This window comes from Wyeomyia smithii, chromosome 1, assembly GCF_029784165.1.
Source record: "Wyeomyia smithii strain HCP4-BCI-WySm-NY-G18 chromosome 1, ASM2978416v1, whole genome shotgun sequence".
NCBI classification, from domain to species: Eukaryota; Metazoa; Arthropoda; class Insecta; order Diptera; family Culicidae; genus Wyeomyia; species Wyeomyia smithii.
Window position 1 is genome coordinate 52,669,030 of NC_073694.1, and position 21,731 is coordinate 52,690,760.

The 21,731-nt window shown below is 40.1% G+C and overlaps 1 protein-coding gene across 2 annotated transcripts; it reads right to left on the minus strand.

Annotated features, from left to right (window-relative positions):
- Window positions 1-844: 844 nt before the first annotated feature.
- LOC129717508 (uncharacterized) lies at window positions 845-18,092 on the minus strand. Of its 2 annotated transcripts, XM_055667460.1 has the most exons (7): window positions 17,470-18,092; window positions 3,843-3,905; window positions 3,640-3,768; window positions 3,283-3,572; window positions 3,106-3,171; window positions 2,346-3,005; window positions 845-2,289 (listed from the first exon to the last, which is right to left on the minus strand). In XM_055667460.1, exons 1-7 carry the CDS (start codon window positions 17,518-17,520, stop codon window positions 1,758-1,760), a joined length of 1,791 nt encoding a protein of 596 aa, XP_055523435.1. In that variant the 5' UTR covers window positions 17,521-18,092; the 3' UTR covers window positions 845-1,757. The 2 variants fall into 2 exon arrangements, with proteins under 2 accessions (XP_055523435.1, XP_055523436.1); XM_055667461.1 differs by lacking the exon at window positions 3,106-3,171 and having other exon boundaries at window positions 17,470-18,091.
- Between the last annotated feature and the right edge of the window lie 3,639 nt (window positions 18,093-21,731).

Consider the following 21,731-nt stretch of genomic DNA (forward strand, 5'->3'; position numbering starts at 1 on the left):
TGGGAAAATATGCAATTTTGAAGCAGCAATTGAAAATTTTCACTAAAAATTCCATTGTGCTTTCAGGGAGGTGTTTGATTAATATATTAAAGATCCATCGTCACCAGGTGCTTTCATATTTTTGAAATTTTTAATAATTGATTTAATCTCATTCAAGTTAGTTTCAATTATTTCTGCAGGTGAAAATTCTGGGAAGAAATTAAATCAAATTGACGTGTGACTTCATTTTCAATTGGACTCACAAAATACAAATTTGAGTTATGAACACTCTCAAACTTCTGAGCAAGTCTTTGTGCCTTTTGTTCATTGGATACAAGAAAACGTTCACCATCACATAGTACTGTTATGCGAATAGCGGCAGTAAAGCTGACACCAATACCATAGAATGCACACGGTGCGCACCAACACGACAATGAAAAGTTGTATTCGAACTTATTGAACACCCTGTAAACAAACGCGTGAAGCTCCGAGCGAAGAGTAATTAACAGTGCAAACTGCAAATATATCGCAATTAGAAAAGGATTTGACCCAGCCTAAATCGAAGGTTGTAAATCACATCTGTTTCATTTGGGTTCCCTTTGTTCACGTCTGCACACATAAGTGGGAAGCGCAAAAGCTAGCGAAAAGTTGGTGTTTCTGTTTGTTTAGGGTGAAATAATAAAAAAATCAATTTCAATTTGACCTTCGCTCGGAATTGTGAATTGCAAAATTTACATTAATCAAAAAATAGATGTGTAGAAAAATAAACCAAGAAATGAATTATTAGAAGGTAGCGATGGCTTCTTCGGGACGCATCTTAGAATCTATCATTACTTTCCGCAGTTCGAAAGAAAAATAAACACTGTTTGTGGACAGCTAAAATTGCTTTATTCTTCACAATTTGTCTGGTAATAGCCATATATATACTAGCTTTATTTTACCACTACCAAATCCTGCTCAATGTTTGTCAATATTCTGATCATTGCCAATCTCGTAATTCTGTCAATCTGTGTTGTTGTGTTAAGTTGGGTGTAAGCATTATTGTTGGTTTTTTGTTCTCGCTTTCCATCATTTATAACATTTATTATTCACGATTGATCCATTGCAAATGCGGTTTTGCCGGAATAGTCTCAGTTTGTTTTTTTTTTCAGTTTACACATAAGATTCATATAACAACAATTCACAGGACGAACGTCCAGATTCGAGTGACAACTTTGCAGCAATGTGTTAAAACGTTTAGACTAGAATTGCTCTCCAATTATTCTCTCTATTCATATATAGTAGGCTTTGAAATTGTTCCTCATCGTTCCAACTTCTCAGAAGTCATATGCATCGATTTAACTGAAAGAAGCGATTTTTGTTAGTTGAAATTCTATCATATCATGTTATATTCTTTTCGATATGGTTTGTTCTCATTTTCCGTCCTCTATCTAGTTATGTTTCGAATAATTCGCCCATGAACGGCACCATTACGAGTGAAAACTGAATACTTGCTACCAAGCTGTCACTCCATCTGTCCTTCGATCCAAGCAACAATGTGGTATTTTTGCCTTGTTTGATATCCTAAATATTTTGTTATTTCTTTTATCTTTCATGACAATTTGAATATTCTTAGCTCACTAATAGTTAAAATACTACCTTGCCTACAGTGAATAATTGCTTAATAAGTGTATAGTTTCTAGTTGATTCAATGCGCCGCACGCCCGCCAGACGTCGCCCTAGATGGCCCCGTTCCCGTTCCAATCACAGAAAACACATCTCTCGTTTGCTAAACTTTTTTACTTGGATATGTTTACCACGTTTTGAAACAGATCCGAACAGTCTTGACCTAGAAGTAGGTTCTCAACCTGTTCATCCGAGAGGCCATCCCGCGCAGTATCCGACGAGCGTTGAAAGAGAAAAAAATCACTCCCCGTTCCAGAGTTACTCCCCGTGCCATTACTCCCGATGCCGCCGCTGCTTCCTCCGTTATCGTTGCCGCCGCTGCCCATGTTTTCACCATGCCGGGCAATCTCGGACTCACTGTTGCGCCGTTCCAGAGATCGTCCAATCCGCTGGATGCCCTGAGTGAAGGCATCCTTCACCCGATCTCCGGTGTCAATAATGATATCCAGGCTTTGACGCCGTCCGGTAGAGCTGCTGGGCTCGGTTTCTTCATTAAAATTCTGAACCGGCGAGCAACCCGCTATGGAAATCGAAGGCGATCGGCCGATTGTGCGACCCGTGATCCATCCTGTTATACCTTCGCGTTTATTATTCTGATTGGCGCTATCGTCGTATATCTCCATTTTTATGATACGGGCTTTTATTCTGAGAAAATAATTGTTTTATTTAAGGCTACCTACGTGTTAGTACAAATTTCTTACCTCGGACCCGAATTGGTACTGTCGGAATCAGTTTCGGTTGAGTCGGATACAACTTCTGGTGGAAGATCTCCGCCATCGTCGTCTAAAGCTGAATTGTGCTGTGAATACTCTGAACTGGTGCTATTCGAGTGGGATAGTCGAATCTCCGTCCACTGTTCAATGTCCTCCGAGGACATGTTAGTGATGTCATCGATCGTCCGATTGGGCGAAAATAAATAGTTATTATCGGAGTCGCTCTCCCCGCTGGGACTGGTTTTTCGTGCAAAATCTTTCAATAGATGGGGGCAATCCAGCTTGTCCAGATACCTCTGCTTTATGGGGCTTGCCTTGAGTCCCAGTTTGGCAGGAAACTCCAAATACTCATCACTGCATTCTATTCTGGCTGCAGACGGTGAGTTACTAAACGGCAGATGCATTCCGATACCGGTTTTCTGGCCGATCCGGGGATTCGTCGAAGAAGAGGAGGATGATGCGTCTTCGTCGATACTGTTGGTTCTCGCTTTTCGCTGCTGGTGGATCTCCTCCGATATTTTCTCTAAACTTGTCAGTGCCTCATTGTAGGTCATTTTCGCCTCAGAGACCTTCGCTTCTAGATCCATCACTTTCTGCTTATGTTCCAGCAGGAGAGCGTTGTAGTTTGCCCGCAACTCATAGTATGGCCTAGAAATGATCACAGTATCTTTGTTGTAATCAACTATCAAATTCAATCACCCGCCAGGAGCATGAACAACTAAATAAGTCCAAATGCACATATACTTACAAAAACAATAACTCATTCTGATAAACAAGCAAATTCATCAGTAGCAGGTTTCTGCGAACATCCAAACTACAAAATAACGAAAGAGCAAAAGAAAACAATAGAACTAAAACCGGAAAAGAACTGCAAGTTTAGCGACACGTCCAAAAGTCTCCGCAGCGCAGCGTCTGTCTGTCTTACCTGGAAGCCCGAATTGCTCCCTTCAGCTGGGAGTGCAGCTTGGTAACACGATTGTTCGCGACATCCAGCTTCAGCTCGCTGATTCGCAGCAAGTTCCGCATCTCGGTGCACTCATTCTGCGACTCATTAACCCGGGTGGTAGCATGCGTTAGCATTTCCTGGCAGGCCGTGTCCAGGGTGGACTTCTCCCCGAGACCCTGCTCGGCTAGAAAAACCATCTCCTTGGCAGCCGCGTGCACCGATTTTGCTTTGTCGAAGTTCAAGGCCGATTGTTGCGTTTCCTTAGCGAGCTGTTTCACCGGAGGAAGTGAGGAGTTAGAAAAGTGCAACTGAATTTTATATATGAACGCCACTTACCTGCGATGCATACAACCGAGCCTCGTAGTACGGTTTAGCGGTTTCGATGGAGTTGCCCAACTTTTTGGCGACCAGTTTGATTTTCTCCATACTTTCCTTGAGCAGCTCACGGAACTCATTGCGGGCTTCCTGGAATAAAGCATGGACACATTAGAGGAGTTTGTAGTTTCTCGAGTGACATTCGCCGATGTGGAATAGCTTACATCCAGCTCGACTTCATATTTATTTATGTAGTCGGTAGCCTCATTCAACTTCTCGAGCTCGATCTGCAAAAAATGGAAAAAGTTTGAATAGGTAAGAATAAACAGCAAACAGAGTCAGAACAAGAAAACCTAAAGAAGAAAATTAAAAAAAAAAGAATAATCTATATTCAAGCCATTGAAACAAAAAGTGAATCAGTTTGAAACATATTCACGGCGCAAAATATCCCCTAACAGAGATTTCGAATCGATCTAAAAAAAAAGCATTTCAGTCTAAAAACACATTCAGATGGCGCAGGGTTATATGGATACTAGTCAAGTGTCTCTATTTTCGCAAAATGATGCCTGGTTTAATTTCTCTCGCAAAATGAAAGTGACAGAAAGCGAAAAAACAAACCTTTGAAGTTCCTTTTGCGCGACAAGGCAGATTTGCTCTCTGATAAATGAGTTTTTCAGAGTTACTCAAATTTAATCAGTGATAAAAGTGAACAAACTGTTGCCAAAACTAGTTCAACTTTTACGAGATATTTGCTTCTTTCACTGGCATCAGAGTTAACGTATTCCAACTAGATTACGTGATTTTTTATATCTTTTCATTGCACTGTACAGAGCAGTACAACTAGTTAAAAGTTTTAGTTTGTATCCCAACTCAATTCATTCGCTAGAATAGAAGTGAGGTGGCAACAGAACTCACGAAAAGCAAAATGAATTTTGACTCATAAAATAATTTTAAATTACGTTTCAACAGTACTATTGTCATTAGTAATCCTGTCTGCTTTATGTGCGTTTAGTTTCAGACTTCAGGTTTGTTGGATTTCTAAATGTACAGGGTGTCACCGAGGAAGTGATACACACATTTGAGTGCCTCTTATCGCATCGGGAGGCCTAGCCTGTAAACCAGCTGTGTTTGTTTTGATTGCGACACATGTTTATAGTTCGCTTGTGAGTGATAAAAGCAGTGTTTCACTTTTTTCATTGGAAAATTCCAATGGATTTAAGTAGAGAACTAAACAATATTTGTTTCTTGTTGAAATGAAGCTGTCACATCTGAATTTGAACAGATAATTAATGTACAGGACCATCAAGCGGCTCGAGGAAACTGGAACGGTTGTTCCCAAGCGAAAACCGAGCAAAAACGGAGTGTGCAGACTGCAGCGATGATAGAAGCGCTTACGGTGAAAACTCATTGAATCCACAAATGGCCGACTTCGAGTCACCACTTCGAATTTTCGAAAGCACAAGACTCGGAAATAGTTAAAGCGTTCCCTATGAAAATGCTATTATATGTTTGCTGTGGTAAAGCAAACATAAAATAGAATTTTCATAGGGAACGCAATGAGTATTTCCGAGTCTTGTGCTTATGAAAATTCGAAGTGGTGACTCGAAGTCGGCCATTTTTGGATTCAATGAGGTTTCACCTCAAAGAACGTATCCGGTGAATTCAAACCGGGCGACAAGAAAAAAGGGTCGTGAAATGAACATGAGACACTATGCATAAAATAATCAAAAATGACCATGGACCATGACCATGGATATGTATCTTTCAAGAAACAAAAGATTCGCGGATTATCTCGCAGAAATATTGCCGCCAGGGTTGCCAGATCTCGGTTACTACTGAAGAAGCACGCTGTTCACAGTGTATTTTTTCAGATGATGAATTCGTTACGTTGGGGGTTGTATTGAACAAGCTAAATGGTATGGAGCAAGCCTTCGTGATATTCCAGCCGATAAAAGAGGAATGGAACAATTCCAGAACTCTTCACCAGTGATGGTTAGGGGATCAATATCCAACAGAGGAAAGTTGCCACAGCTATTCATCGGCAGGGGTGAGGAAGTTAATAGGGAGTAGTACCCACAACACGTCATTAAAAACCATTTGCTGCCTTGCACCAAGAAATTCTTTGGAGAAGAACGTTTCTGCTTTCAATAGCAATTTAGCGCCAACGCCTAAGGCATTTGTAGGTTGTACAACGAAAAATTCAACGTGTTTTAAAAGCACCTTCAATAGCTTGAGTCCTTTTCCGATTTGAATCCATTCGACATCAGCATTTGAGGATACATGCTAGGAATGCTGGGAGAAGTAAAACATATGACTTTGGACACTTTCAAGAATCGCTCGATTCAAATCTTTCGACTTAGATTTCACGGCCAGCAAACGCTAAAAAATTACCACAAGCCGCACGTACGACTACGATCGGCATTTTATCCCGGATTTGAAATTTCGGGATGAAATGCCGATCGAAGTCGTGCGTGCGACTTGTAATTAAACTCAAAGGCGAAAGATTTGAATCGAGGGGGGATCTGATTCAACTGTAACTTAACTGCTCTACCATGATAATAAAAAAGAACAAGGGAAAAAATTATCTGTTTTAATTTTATGACATGAATAACTCCACAGTGGATCAGACACTAAATACAGTGTATAATCATCTTTTGTATTATGCATGAGACAAAACAAAAAGACTTTTTATTGGGTAAAGCTTTAGTCATTTTATTTATAGACGCAAAAACGGATTTATCTCGGAACCTAATTGACGAAATAAATAAGTTGAGTACTCATTATGATCATTCATTGCACTGTGAAGGAAAAATAACGGAAAAAATATATTTTAGGGACCATACTTAAATAACGTAGCATTTATGGGGGGAGGGGGGATATCATCATTTTGTGACAAGCTGTGACAAGGAGGGAGGGGGTAGTAAAATCGACGTAGCATTTTTTTTAAAGACTGATTTTTTTGCAGGGAAAATGTATTCTAAAAATACACTCAAACATTGCACAAAATATTACAGCGAGATCTGTCGAAATGTTTTTTTTGTGGCATTCTGAAATCTTCTAAAAGCTCTGCTACATAAACAATCACTTGGATTTTCAAACACACAATCTGTTTTGAATACAAAAATCGTTGCTTTTTTGTGGCTTTTAATAGTGAAAATTACAAGATACTCGTTTCATTTCCGGAATAGTTTCTGTGTTTTCTGCAGACATGGTTCATACTAAGTTGTTTAAACACCTTTACTCCTTGTACCAAAACACAACCCCTTCGAAGCAGAAGATGCAGTCACGAGTCTATTGTTGTAAATAAATTGAACTAGACACGGTTTTTTTCAAGTATTTTTTTTATGTATGTTACTACAGTCAGGTTTTTATTACGTACCTCGTAAAAAAACCGCGGTAATTCGAAAATCCACGTTAACAAAACGCGCTAATTCAAAAATCCGCGTAAAAAACTGCGTTATTCAAAAATCCGCGTGAAGTGAACCAGCAAGAAGGGCTTAGAAAAACCCGAGACGCTCTAGAACCAGTATTTAAAGAGGACACTCTTTGACGGTCATTCCGGATCTTTCGGAGGGCGGTGGGTATTTTTTGGACTAAGTCTTCTACTAGATAAACACTTAGACGTTTCTGGTTCCAAACCCACGTTAATTCGAAAATTCGCGAAAAAGTTTTTGAATTAGCGCGGTATTGCGTTAAAAAACCGCGTTAATTCAAAAATCCGCGTAAAAAACCGCAGTAATTAAAAAATCCGCGTAAAAAAAAACTCGTAAAAAAATCACAGGAGGGTTGTGTGCAAAGCCACGACCGCAAGGTTGAAGTAGAATACTTTTACACAGCTCTACTTACGGCTGGCGTATCGGTTCGCGCCGGTTATCGCGTTTAGCCTGGCAGAGGCCTAATGCGCACGGCCAACACAATAGAAAGGTGTTTTCGCATTGAAAATTAGACACGGCTTTACTGGAGTAAGTGTTGGCAAATGCATCTACCGCTAATACCGCCGCTATCGTACGAAAAATGACGCGCGTCTAAGAACACCCGAACTGTTTCGCCGTGCCGCTTCCATTTACTTCCTTATTACATCGGCCTTAGGGAAAAACCGGCTGCACCTACCGCTGAGGTTGTTACCATACTGCTACTGGTACCCAAAGCTATTAACTCTTCAAATTAAGTGTTTTATTTGTCCTCAAAAGAACAATTGTTCAATTCCATATCGGATATGATCGCATCTCTGTAATATTACCGACAGTAATATTCTTCTAAGCAAAATTATCCTACTTTTCCATTAGAGGAAGTGCCGGCTGATGTACCGCAAAAATCTCGCCCGATCACTCGCGTTGGCGTTCAGCCTGGCAGAGGCCTGAGACGTGGTGACCAACCACAGGGCAAGTGATTTGTTTAATTTGAAGGCAGCCATAGGCGCGACCCGCTGCTATGGTCTGTTACTGCTGAGTGCCGATATCTGCTGTTACTGCTGTCAACGTTGTGGACGGTCCATCCAGTTCACCTTCCGACTAATGAATGTAGCTAGTTTTCCCAGAAACACATTTTTATAGCCGAAGGGTGCTACGTAATAGGCCACGCCTTTCAGTTCAGGTTTACCATTTCCTTATGTTCTTTAGACGAATTATTCCACAATTCGCATTTGATTTTTGTATCCAGCGAATAAACACCGATGGTGCTCTCACACACGCAACGGTTTTAACCCGTATCTTCTTGCGGTTTGTAACATCAAGCGATTTCGTTTGCTCGCTGTTGCGTGTTGCATCATGTTGCAACTTGGCAGCTGGGAGACGACGAAATTCTGTTACTGCTGATTGATTGAATCGACTTCATATTAGCTCTGCATAGTCCAACTAACTGTCTTTGTGAATGCGGTCTAACAGGGCAGTTTGTTATTCAAAGTTGGTCATGCTGATCGCAGCCTTTGCGCTGCCCCTACAGTGGGGAGTTTACTAAATAAAGTAAAAGTAAAAATAAGAACAACTACAACAGAATTTAATTGCGGTGCGGTATTTTATTTATTTTAAAACTATTCATCACATATAGGTAAAATTTGGAAAAAAAAAACTATCTTATTTTGTTGAATATAAATCATCTTATTTTATTTAAAACTATTCATCACATATAGGTACACTCTTTAGACATATTTATATGTTCCAAGAGTTCTATTTTTCGCCTTTCCAAAACAGCCTAAATATAAAAAATCGGTTGAAAAATAACCGTATTAAACATAAAAATGTGAGCTAAGGTAAAAAACAGGGTTCTGACCATAACTAATAATTTTTGGGGTATTTTAAAAGCTTCAAGTAAATGCGCAAGTAACTTTTGACTAAAGCTACAACCCACACTAAGTCACATCGAAAGTTTTTGCATTTTTTCATCATTTGTAGCACCGTGAAATAAATGTGCGATAGAAGCCAAAAATTTTGGTTTTCTTTATAAAATATATAACTTAGCCAAATATCAACCGATTTCCACAAAACTGCTTTTATTTGATACGGAATTGAATATTCTTTCGAAATTATAGTGTATTTGTGGTATGTTTTTTACAAAAATAGACGGCAAATTCAAAATTAAATTGAAAAATTGCGTGAAAAAGTCTATAAAATTGGATATAAACTCAAATAACTTAACATGTTTTATTGAAATTAGAACAAACCTGTATATATTTTGAAAGCTCTATTTGTCCTCTTTCTAAAACTGCTTTAATATTGAAAACCGGTTTACAAATGACTGAGTTAAAAAAATTTATATTCGCTGAGGTCCAAAAAACCGTATTTTGACCATAACTTCAGATTTTGAAGGTGTTTGGAAAATTTCTAGTATGAGCGAATGTTACACTCAACAAGACCTACAACCTACACTAGGTCACTTCAGAAGTTCTTGCCTTTTTTTTTCATTTGTAGCACAGTGTTATTTGTTTATTTGCCTTGAAAAAAGCATTTTGCGGTACAAAATCGGTTACTGATTACAACTTTGGAGCTGCCCTAACATTGGGGGAATTAAGATACACGGACAACATGCACTGTGGAAGCTATTTAACAGTCAGTAAATTCGACGGGTGCGACAGATTTAAATTGCTAGGATGCAACACAGAATGCTTGCTTGCATTGATAAAAATTATTAACTTTCAATGACTTGTTCATTTGCCTTGAAAAAGGCATTTTGATTTCCAACATTGGATTTCCCGATGGCAATCTTCATGTTGCCCCAACACGGGGGGAATAATGGCTGTCTGGCGACACACGCTGAGAAAAACCGCGCTGCTCCTGAGACGTGGTGACCAACCACAGGGCTAGTGCTGCTGCTAAGGAAGGACGACTGCTGTTGTCGCTGTCTAGAACTATTATGAGCGGCTCCAGCTGAAACAGGCTCTTATATAGGTCAAATAGCATGTTTTCAAATGCAAGGTATATGATCCTGTCGACCGTGCTTGGGAAGCAAGCATAAAACGACCAATCAGAGGTCGAATTTTTCGTTTTGACAAGGCTTGGCTATTTTAAATAGTACAATAGTTTGAATAATAAAATTACAATTATCTTATTTTGGGAAGAATCTTAGAAGATTTTCCAGTCTATTGCTGCAAGAACGAAGGAAATCCAACGAATACTAACCGATTTATTAGCATTTGAAATTGGACATATTTTTCACTTTTTTCGATTTAGATTTTCATTTCACATCCCTATGTAGCCGAACTTACTGAGAGAAGTATTCTACTTCAAAATTCCGCGTATAAAAATCGCGTAAAAAACCTGACTGCACGTATTTCTGTACGTTTTTTCAAAAGCGGAAGGGGGGGGGGGTTTCGAATGCTACGTTTTTTTTCAGGGGGGGTTTAGGTTTTGTGACCAAATGCTACGAGGGGGGAGGGGGGGCTTAAAAATCATGAAAAAAATGCTACGTCATTTAAGTATGTTCCCTTAGTTTAGTTTCATTGTATTATGCAGAGTCTATGTTTATAATATAGAGTCACGCAAAGATGAAACCAAAGGAACCAAATCAGTGTCAAACGAGGGTACCAATCGAGCAATGTAAATAAACAAAGTGATAATGTTAGGAGTGGATGAAAAGTGTTGTAATTAAGCGTGATAAAGAATATGTGTTTTCCGAAGTTTTAACTACACATTTTAATCCAACACTAAACCTGTACACTGGTTCAGTTCAATTTAACAAAGCATCACTAGTGTAATCTTTTAAAACTGTGTACCTTGTGAAGAATATCAAAAAATGATATTCGCTTATGCATGGTGAAAAACAGAATTGTATAGTTGTTGGCAACAAACAGCACAAAAACGGTGTTGCCGAAACGATAAATTTTCTCTTTACGCGACTCTATATTATACACATAGACTCTGATATTATGGACACTCGGCCATTCTGTTCCACCATTTCTCCGTCTCATTTTCACTCTTCTTCGACTTTTGTCTGACAATCGGCCAATATTTCTCAATTGAGAGAAATTAAGGGTCAACCGCGACTGTGAATATTTTCCAGATTATAACTATATTTTCCAGATTAAAACGAATTTGAACTTGTTAGGGACATCACTTCGAACTGTGGCTTTACAGAAATTTTGTCCGGGAAGATGTCCATAATCTGTCTTTACGTACAGTTAATCGCAAAATTGAGCGTATACGTGGCGGCTTGGCAAGGCTTTCCATTTATTTTGAATTAAATATGTTCATCACATTGTTACTTCTGATTTACATCGTAAACTATTTAGTTATTAAACGGCTGGACAGTGCATACCAGCAGTACACCCGTACTAGTTAGCTTGGAGTAGACCCTAGTGTAGTTTATAATGCTCAGCAACTGCTATCCCTACCTCGTATGGTCGTATGCTTACCGGGAAGGGGGAGCTGTTCTTCTAGTGACGTTTGTTCTTCATGTTCGCCTTGGGCTCAAACAGCATCTGATCCGGAGCGGACAGCTGAATTATGAAATGCGGTGTCTCGCCAGCTACACCCAAGACGGCAGCCCTGTCGCGAAACTAGGCATCCGCAGCCCTAGTAAGGCAGCATGCCGGAAAATTAAAATACTACAAATCAAGAGTTGAATACGAACCGTAACAATAGGCAACGACCTAGGCGACGAAATAAGGACGACGATTGGAAGCTCGGTATATGGATCGGTATATGGATCGCTGAACGCCCCGGGTGGCGACCGCATTCTGCTGGAGCTAGAACCCTGCCACTTTGATATCGTAGCGCTCCAGGAGCTTTGCCAGAAAGGAGAGAAGGTACAGAGGAGTTCTACCAGAGCGGCGGCACAACCAATGAGCTGGGTACCGCCGCTATTATGCTTGGCAGGATGCAGAGTCGTGTGATCAAGTGGCAGGCGATTAGCGACAGGTTGTGTTTGTTGAGAATAAAAAAAACACAAGGGTTGTATGCAAAGTCACGGCCGAAAAATTGACGTAGAACTACAAAAGGTTGTTTGTGATATTACTTGTATTGAATATGTTGGAAATTTTGTGCAAAAGAGTTGAAGTGCTACCGAATTTCAGTTTACACATACATCACTGAACATGAATGGAACAAACACTATACAACACCAACACATACAAGTTTCAACAGTCAGAGTGCATGCAGATTAAAATAACATTTTACTTTTAATTCTAGCGCAAAATGACAAAATATTAAATCTCCAAGAATTTGTTTGTTGTCCTTATAAGGACAACTGTTGTTTAATTTCATATCCGATATTATGTTGATCTCGTAGACCCCAACAGTAGGGATTAAAGCATTTTTCGGATATTACAATTGAAAGCTGTTTCAACACTGAAAATTTGACGGCCCATATATTTTGAATGCCAGCATCCCAAAACGTTTGTGTGTTGTCAAAATACGGGAATTTTTGCCACTGATGCTGCCCGCTACTGCACAAAAGCAGCTTCTTACTAGAGGAAGTGCCGCTGCACCAGCTGGCCCTGCCACTATCGCTACTGATACCACTGCTGCTACTATTGCTATCCGCTGCCACAACTGCCCCTGCTGATGCTAAGTAAGGACTGTTGTAGTCGCTGTCTAGAACTAATAAGAGAAGTTTCTGCTGAAACAGGCTTTTATATAGGCCAAACAGTACATTCTGAGTTATTAGGTCTATAATTCTGACGACCATGCTAGGGAAAGCAATGACATATGGACCAACCAGAGGTTTGAGTTTTGACTATTTTCAATAGTACAATTGTTCGAATAATAAAAATACAGTTTTCTGCATCTGGGAGGATTCTTAGAAGATTTTTCAAGCGAATCCTGCAAAAACGAAGAAAATCCATCGAAATTTTTTTAATTTTTTTTCTTTATTAGATTTTTATTTTACATCCCTATGTAGCCGAATTTCCTGAGAGACGTAGATCTACAATTATACTATCCTCAATGTGCACTACCCTTACGAAGGAAGACCGATCTAGAGAAGAAAGCGTTCTACGCACAGCTGAAAAAACACTACGATTGCTGCTCGCGTAGAGACATCAATATCGTCATCGAGGACATGAGCCCTCAGGTCGGTAGGGAAGGCATATACAAGCCGGTGATGCGTCAACTTCGCAGCTTTCCGAGGACTGGCAGTCCGAAGTACCTTATTTCCCCGAAAAGACATCCACATAACTACCTGGGATCACGTGACCAACAAGCAGCTAACCAAATTGACCATGTTCTCATCGACTGCCGGTTATTCTCAGACATTACAAACATACGCAACAATCGCGGTGCGGATATTGGCTCGGGCCACTACCTAGTTGCAGTATCTTTGCACTCAAAACTGTCGACCATATACTACGCATCATTGCCAAACCCCGCGGGTCAACACCGAACAGCTCCGGAAACCCAGGCTGCGGAGGAATATGCGCAAAAGCTCGAAGCGGTACTACCTACGGCGACGGGGCTTGGCACATCGCCTCTCGAGGACGGCTGGTGCAGCATTCGCACAGCCATCAGGGAGACCGCAACGGCGACACAAGAAGTGGAAGCAGTGGCAGAAACGATTGGTGAATGAGAAAACCCAAACCTGAGCGATATATCTGGGCAGATCAACGAGAGAGAACAAGGACAATGAAAAGCCGAGCGAGCTCTTTGAACACCGCGGTATCACGCTTATCAATGCCGCCTACAAAATACTCCCACATGTCCTGTTCCGTCGTCTATCACATTTTACTAGGAGGTTCGTGAGCCAGTACCAAGCGGGCTTCATGGAAGCCCGTGTCACCACGTGTTCAGCTTCTTGGCTTCGCGGATGATTTTGACATCACTACATAATTTGGCGACGACGGAGGAAACCTACGCCCGACTGAAAGTCGAAGCCGAACAAATTGGATTGTGGATAAATTCGTCGAAAACGAAATACATGCGAGCGAGAGGCTTCGAGGAGAACAACATCCAGGATAGAAATCGTGCCTACTTTACACTTCGGAAGACTCTTCGATCGAGTTGAGTGCGACGACGTACGAATTTGACGCTGTACAAAACCCTGATAAGTCCTATAGTTCTCTACGGAACCGAGACAACAATGCTTCTCACGGAGGATCTTAAAGGTCGTGGAGTTTCGAACGGAAAGTGCTGCGGACTATCTACGGTGGAGTACAGACGGACGACGGAGAATGGCGACAGCGCATGAACCACGCTACACGCGCTGCTTAGAGAGAACCCCATTGCACACCTGGCGGAGGTCAATAGTTTGTGGTGGGCCGATCACGTCGTAAGTATGCCGGACGACAACCCTGTGAAATCACTTCCCTACAGCAACCCTGCCGGCAGCAGAAATAGAGGGGTGCAGCGTGCATGATGGCTCGACCAGATCGAGAGAAACTTGCAGGTGATAAGACGCCTGGGGAACTGGCGAAACACAGCCCAAAACCAAGCAACATGGCGGCAACGAATAAACCTAAAATCAACCTCCACCACAAAAGATCAACACAATGATTACAGTGGCCCAAATCTTACAAAAAATCAACCTCTTCGGATCAGGTGGAAGACAAATGGTGTGGAGAAAATCAGGATTAGAGCTCCAGGTTCAGCATTTGGTTCCAGTCAGCTCAAAATCAATTTCATCGAAGACGCGATGATTCTGTCTCATAACTGAAGCGTATCTTTGAGTATCGCTTACACTCTTGATATTATATAAAACAGATTTCAAATGTGTTAATTTAACGTCGAGAGAACCTATTTTAGTATTGTAGGGCGCAAAATCGACATGTTGCTGACATTTTACGTAGATCAGACACCTACCAATCGATTCCTGAGATTTTTTTACCTAACATATGACATAATTTGACTACCAATTTCAGATATTAGCACTTTACCATTAATGCTCTACATACTCGATATCATTTTGCTTTGTGAAATATACTAAAACCAGACCAAAACCTCAGTTTTTGTTGGATTTAAGATCTGTTTCTGTTTAAAGATGGGTAAGAAGATGCTAATATGTAGACAAACTTTAAGAATTTTGAATTTGGCTTTAAGACAAAATGGCGTTGAAAAAACATCGAAAATTTCCGATTTCTCAGGAATTCAAAATGTTGCCCCTTAAGGTGAAATGGGTCCAAACTCGCGGAAATTTATTTTTGCATCAAATTACTAAAAAAATCATACATAGAAGCCAAGGTAGAAGAAAAAGTAAATTTTTGTTGCGCTGTATAATTGTTATTATTTTATATTGAACTGATTTTTATTTCATTATATTAAAATTATACGCACAATTTTGCCATGTCTGAATTGATGTTTTTTTATTGTTTTTTTTTTAAACAAACAACATGAGACCATTTTTATATTTTTTTCAAGCTACATAACAAAAATACAAGCCGAGTTTATGAAGAACAAAAGTTTGTTTTAAATTATCTGTTGTAAACTTCGAAAAAATTAAAGGTAACGAATTAACTAAGTTTATTCGTTATATTTCGCTTAATTTTGCGATTGACGGTACGTTGCGTTGTCTAAGAACATGCATCCTTTGTACCTTTGTAAGAACTTAATTTTACAAACTCCGGGCCCGTCTTTAAACTCTAGGTTTTGCTTTAGTGTCCTGTTTCGTTGCGTACGGGCCGAAAAGATCAAACTTTTCCGCACTGAAAGAGGAAACATTTCAAAACAAACTACTGTCAAAGCATACCAGATCCAACCACAAGTTTCTACTGCAATTAAATAAACAGTGTGTCCGGATATTGAACGACTCAAGTTTTAGTAGTAGATTTGCTCACTAATCCTATATGGAAACGATGGCAGTAAGGTCTATTATTGCGCACAAATTAATGACGTTTTAACTTATTTGCGTGTAGAGCTCTGCCGTGAATCTCTGTACGTGAATTTTTCTATCGTTATTTACTAAAATTTGCGTACTGATTATAGTAAAGTCATTTGTTGGGCATTGCTAAAGCCTCAAATTACTTTTCCAAATTCTTCACACAAAAACTTGGAAATTACAGCCGTTGTGTCTTAGACACGACGTAGGACCTTAAAGAGCTTAATTCTACCTTAGAAACGTGAATTCTTGAGAGTACTTCAATTTTGACTTACTAATCAAAAGATGAATCTATGTTCGTTCTTTTGTAATAGAGTTCTTTATAAAGAAATTTATCAAATTTATCTTCCTATAACAAAAGCTTTTAAGACGAACATCTTATCGTTAAGCTGAGCCAAAAACGTGCAAATACATATGTCACGAAAATCCTCATCCAGAACACATATGTATTGGCAGCTACAAATAAAGTTTCATTCATTCCTACACACTTAAAATTTTTTGCCGGGTCTCGGTAATTTATTGCCGAGAACGGCACCACTGAGTGCTCGGTTAAAAAAATAATGACAGCTGTCACATTTTTTCGTGAATCTCGGTTCACCTAACTGATATTTCGGCCCGTTAATATTTTGTGCCGAAACTTCAGTTAGGTTGAACCGAGATTTTCGAAAAAATGTGACAGCTGTCATTTTTTTTCTAACCGAGCACTCAGTGGTGCCGTTCTCGGCAAAAATTACCGAGACCCGGCAAAAAAATTTAAGTGTGTAAGTACCTAAAACTGCTATGAAGTCCTGAAATTCCCACAAACATAAAACAGCTGTTATTCCTCTAAACCCGAGCGTTAAACCAGTGCAAAACCCACTACCTATTTCTTCCCATAATGCCAACGGTCGTGTACACTGGAGCGAATCGAGCTCTCGCTGTCCCACCCGTGCACATAAACAATCTATAGCGGCCGCCACAAGCTCGCTGCTATACACACAGTAAAAAGCCAATCAAGTTGCAGGTTATTGCGGACTAACTCGATATAGGTAGGACGTACGGCATGACACCAGTCAGGGCTTGTCAGTTTGCTGCCGTGTTGATCCCCGCCAGCAAAACTATCAGGATAATCAAGGCAGACGAACAAACGATGAGGTGTTGAATACCACCCACCTTAACCCACCTCTTTTAACCACCCCACCCACCCAATGCTGTGCATGTGCTAATCGAAACTGACGCGATATGACTATGACGACAACAGTAAAAAGCCAATCAAGTTGCAGGTTATTGCGGACTAACTCGATATAGGTAGGACGTACGGCATGACACCAGTCAGGGCTTGTCAGTTTGCTGCCGTGTTGATCCCCGCCAGCAAAACTATCAGGATAATCAAGGCAGACGAACAAACGATGAGGTGTTGAATACCACCCACCTTAACCCACCTCTTTTAACCACCCCACCCACCCAATGCTGTGCATGTGCTAATCGAAACTGACGCGATATGACTATGACGAGGCATTGAAAGGAAGAGAAGAAGAGGGGAGGTTGTCGAAGGTGTAGAATCACTTTTTGACATGGATTTTCATGGCGAAAATTGCTTTGGTGTAAAAGTTTTCATTAAAAAATAAAATTTACCTGCACTCTTGGATCAACGGGTGCGTTGCAATCATGTTCCAGTGATGACATGACGACTAGATAACTCTGCACTCCTTCCTGCAACCGACTGGCGTAGTTTCCCAGATCGAAGCTTTGCACTCTTTTTATTTTCTATTTTTTCCGAATACCACTATGGCGATCCATCGCTTTTTAGCCCTCCAGGCTGGCTGGAATAATTGACCGGAAATTGGGATCTTTTCCTGATGTAGAATTTTCCTTTTTTTTCTTAACTCAGGCGAGTCACAAAATTCACTGTGCACTTTTCTTCGCAATAGCTCACCATCAAATGGGTTGAAAAATTACTTGAATGGTGTCGCGAAGCGATGGTGGAATTGCTGCTGCTGCTGCTAGGCGTTCAAGTGGAACCGCGAGCGATTTTTTGTATGCTTCTTATCATAATAGCCCCAATGAAATCGAATGGCGGAAACAATCGAAACTGGGGTAGGGAAGCTACCCTCGTTACAGGCAAATGGGCCTAAAATGAAACCGTTTTTCAACCGAGAAGAACTTTTCACCAACAGCCAGAAGACTTTCCAGAACAGGGAGAAAAAGTGACAACCATCCCTGACTGGCAAAATCTGTCTGCCGTTTCGTTGTGAATGTGAATTTTTGCTCCGCGTGAGACGTTGAAGCTGGCGCATGCGTGCACACCACACGGTCCGAAGGGTTGTTTATGGCCAATTACATCATACCGTTGTGTTTACTCTGGCTCGCCGTGTGTGTTTTTTTCTTTGTATATAGTCGGATATTAATTTTGAGATGGTTTACAAGAAATTATTATGTAGAAATTACGGTTTTGTTACCAACATTTTGTGGGTACAATTTGTTGTGTTCACCGTGAATTTATTTATTTTGTTTATTTATTCATCGGACTGAATGTGTCTGAATGAATGCTTAAAATTAATTAACTAAACATAATTTGGTTGGCAGATGCAGTTACACGTTGTCGGAACAAATAGGACGGCTCGTTAAAACTAAATAAATTTGCATGTCGGTTAAACTGGCGAACCATCGAAGCTAAAGGCGAGTTGGCAGCATATTGTGTCGAATAATTTCCTTCCTGCAACATCATTCTCGGTCGCAAAGCTCGCGTGGGAGCATAAAAACCAATCTGTGACAGTAGATCTGGTGCATCGTACTCGCCAGTCAGTAATTTGGAGATAAAACTGACCTGGGACACATGCCTCCGTTTGTCAAGCGTATCTATGCCCAGTAACCGACAGCGATCTTCATACAGTGTTAAAAACTGTTGCTCTCTCCAAGGAAGCTGCCTTAGCGCATAACGGACGAATTTACGTTGAACACTTTCAATTCTGTTTGACCACATTGTCTCGTGAGGACACCAAACAACATTTGCGAATTCTAGTGTCGAACGAACGATGGAACAATACAATTTATGTTAGTGGTGAATAAAATTTCGTATGTGGGGAATGTTGTTGGAATGTTCATGATTGTTATCAGGTTATCAGCTAGGTAAAGCTTGAGAGAGAGGAAAACAACGAGCGTTAAAGTTGTTTGCCTGTGCTTGAGAGCTGGGAAAAGTACACAGAGCGGGAGAACATGTTGATCTCTTGATTTACTTTTCTAGGACGATATACACCTATCACAGCTTTGTAAAATTATCATGAAATATATTGGATTATTCTGATGATTGAGAATTACATATCAGAAGACACATTGCAGAAAAATTAATATTGTGAACGTTATTTCTGAAATCTCATATAATATTTTGATTGTAAGTCGATGTCAACTACTGAAAAGGCCACAACAATCTTAGAAAATAAAATTCCCTACACACTTAAAATTTATTGACAGGTCTTGGTAATTTTTGCCGAGAACGGCATCTACTGAGTTCTCGGTTAAAAATAATGACAGCTGTCACATTTTTTCGTAAATCTCGGTTCAACCTAACTGGAATTTCGGCATAGATAAAAGAAATCGCAGCGATTAAGGAGGTGGCCAAATTCCGGAGAAAGCGAATCCCGTGCTGTAGACCCTATTGTGTACACTTCTTTCAAGATCCACATATACTACAGTGGTAAAACTGCGAAACGGGGCGACAGCTTCGTAGTGATCAGCAAACATGAGTCATCCGGTGGAAGCCAGTATAATTTCATTGCGCTTGAAACAGTACCCAATTCGGTTAAGAGAATTTAAAAGTTGTGAATCACTTAATTTAGGTTTACTTCTTTCACGCATAACTTCTCCAAGTGTTTACAGGGTGGCAACGTGAAAGTGATTCACTTTAGTTATGTCATAGAACTAAAACTAGTTTTCTATTTCTCTTCGGAATCGATTTCAATAACATCTATAAGTAGTAAGGTTACAATGTATTTAGTTGAGTTCAAATCTTTCATCTTTGTGCGCGTTTGAAGTCATTGCAAGCCGCACGCACGACGTCGTTTGGCATTTCCAGAAACACGGTCATTTTGTTTGCTCATGTTCATTACACACGCCATTTTTCTTGCCGAACGGGCTGGATTTTGCCGGAAACGTTCCTTCACTGCTTTAATTACCGCTCGAGTCCAAACACTCCGTTTTTCACCAGGTTTCTTCTTAAGAATAACCGTGCCTGTATCCTTGAAACGTTTCCTAGCCCTGTAAACGAATAATCTGTTTAAACACAGATGTGTAGCTTCCTCCTGATCTCGATGCTAGTCAATCCTTGCAGGTGCCTTATTTGTTCCTTATTTGAATCCATTGCAATTTTCTTAAGAGCGGAACTGAAAATTGACTGTATTCATTCCGAAAAAAAACAGTAAACACGTCACTCTTTCAAAACATGCTCAGATGTTTGTCATGCTATGACAGAAAAAACAACGAGAGGCACTCGAATACGTCACTATCACTTCTATGGTGCAACCCTGTATACATTGACAGTTGTCAACTTCCACTTCTCTCGAAATGGAAACTCGCAGATTTCATTCTAAATGAACGGCAAACTGCATCTTGTGTTCCACAGCCGGAGTTTCACGACCGGATTTGTTAACTAAAATTTTATGATTTATCGCTTACTCAATTGTTCACTTCGTTTGAAGCTGGTTATAAGGACGCTGAAGCTTTAGAGTAAAATTAAATGTAAACAGACTTTAATAAATTTCTATCCACATACATAAGACATGCGTAGCACTTAGGAAGAAATCTTCCAAATAAGTTGGTACAAAATGAACTACTCGAATAGTACCAAGCTCTGAATAAAAGCACTGTTTGAGTTGTTTTTGAAGGCAGTGTATCTGCGCAGCCCTGCATTTGTCTCGTTCCTACTCGAAAAATGCTGCATTGATTTTGTAAATAACTTTTTGACAGTTCTTTATGGGATTTTCTTTGGGGCTCGATAAAGCCGAGAAAAAGAAAATTCATTTGTTCATTATTTATCGAGCAATTTAACAGGACGAGGTACGGAGTACTATGGGGCAACGTGTACCAGAGAAAAACGCCAGTGTTACGTATGTCTTATGTATGTGTTTCTATCTCTATCTAAATATAAGTATCGCTTTGACTCCATTCTTTTCGAGTGATTTTTTCCGACACCTATTTTTTGCCTTAATTTTCACTTCCCTTGAACCTGCAAACTATTCTTAAACATAATAATCTAACAGTTATGGCTATTTTCGTTCAAGTATTTTGATTTTTCATCGTTTGTTTTTGAAATGTGAGGAATTTCATCAGGACGCCACATAAATATAGTGCACAAGTGGTGAACTTTCACTGAGGGTCATTATCACTGTCACTTAGCATTAAAGCGATTCGTATTGCATTCGTATGTTAAATAAACATTTAACCACAAAGGTGAAAAGATGGGCCTAAATCTGTATCAAAAGTCGTGCGTGTTAATTAATGACATTTTCATAGAAACTTGGGGTTTTAAGAACCCGCCCCAAAGCTTTTTGAGCCCGCCCTTAAGCTTTGAACCTCGAACAGTATTAAAGCACATACATAAGACATACGTAACACTGGCGTTTTTTTTCTGGTACACGTTGCCCCATAGTACTCCGTACCTCGTCCTGTTAAACTGCTCGATAAATAATGAACGAAATGAATTTTCTTTTTCTCGGCTTTATCGAGCCCCAAAGAAAATCCCATATGGAACTGTCAAAAAGTTATTTACAAAATCAATGCAGCATTTTTCGAGTAGGAACGAGACAAATGCAGGGCTGAGCAGGTACACTGCCTTCAAAAACAACTCAAACAGTGATTTTATTCAGAGTGTGGTACCATTCGAGTAGTTCATTTTGTACCAA

Excerpts from the sequence above, each read along its gene's own strand:
- LOC129717508 (XM_055667460.1), bottom strand. The coding sequence starts at position 17,520 with ATGTCATCACTGGAACATGATTGCAACGCACCCGTTGATCCAAGAGTG. Across the intron at positions 3,769-3,842 it reads AATATGAAGTCGAGCTGGAT|GAAGCCCGCAATGAGTTCCG; the intron begins GTAAGCTATTCC and ends GCTTTATTCCAG. Across the intron at positions 3,573-3,639 it reads CTCGGTTGTATGCATCGCAG|CTCGCTAAGGAAACGCAACA; the intron begins GTAAGTGGCGTT and ends CCGGTGAAACAG.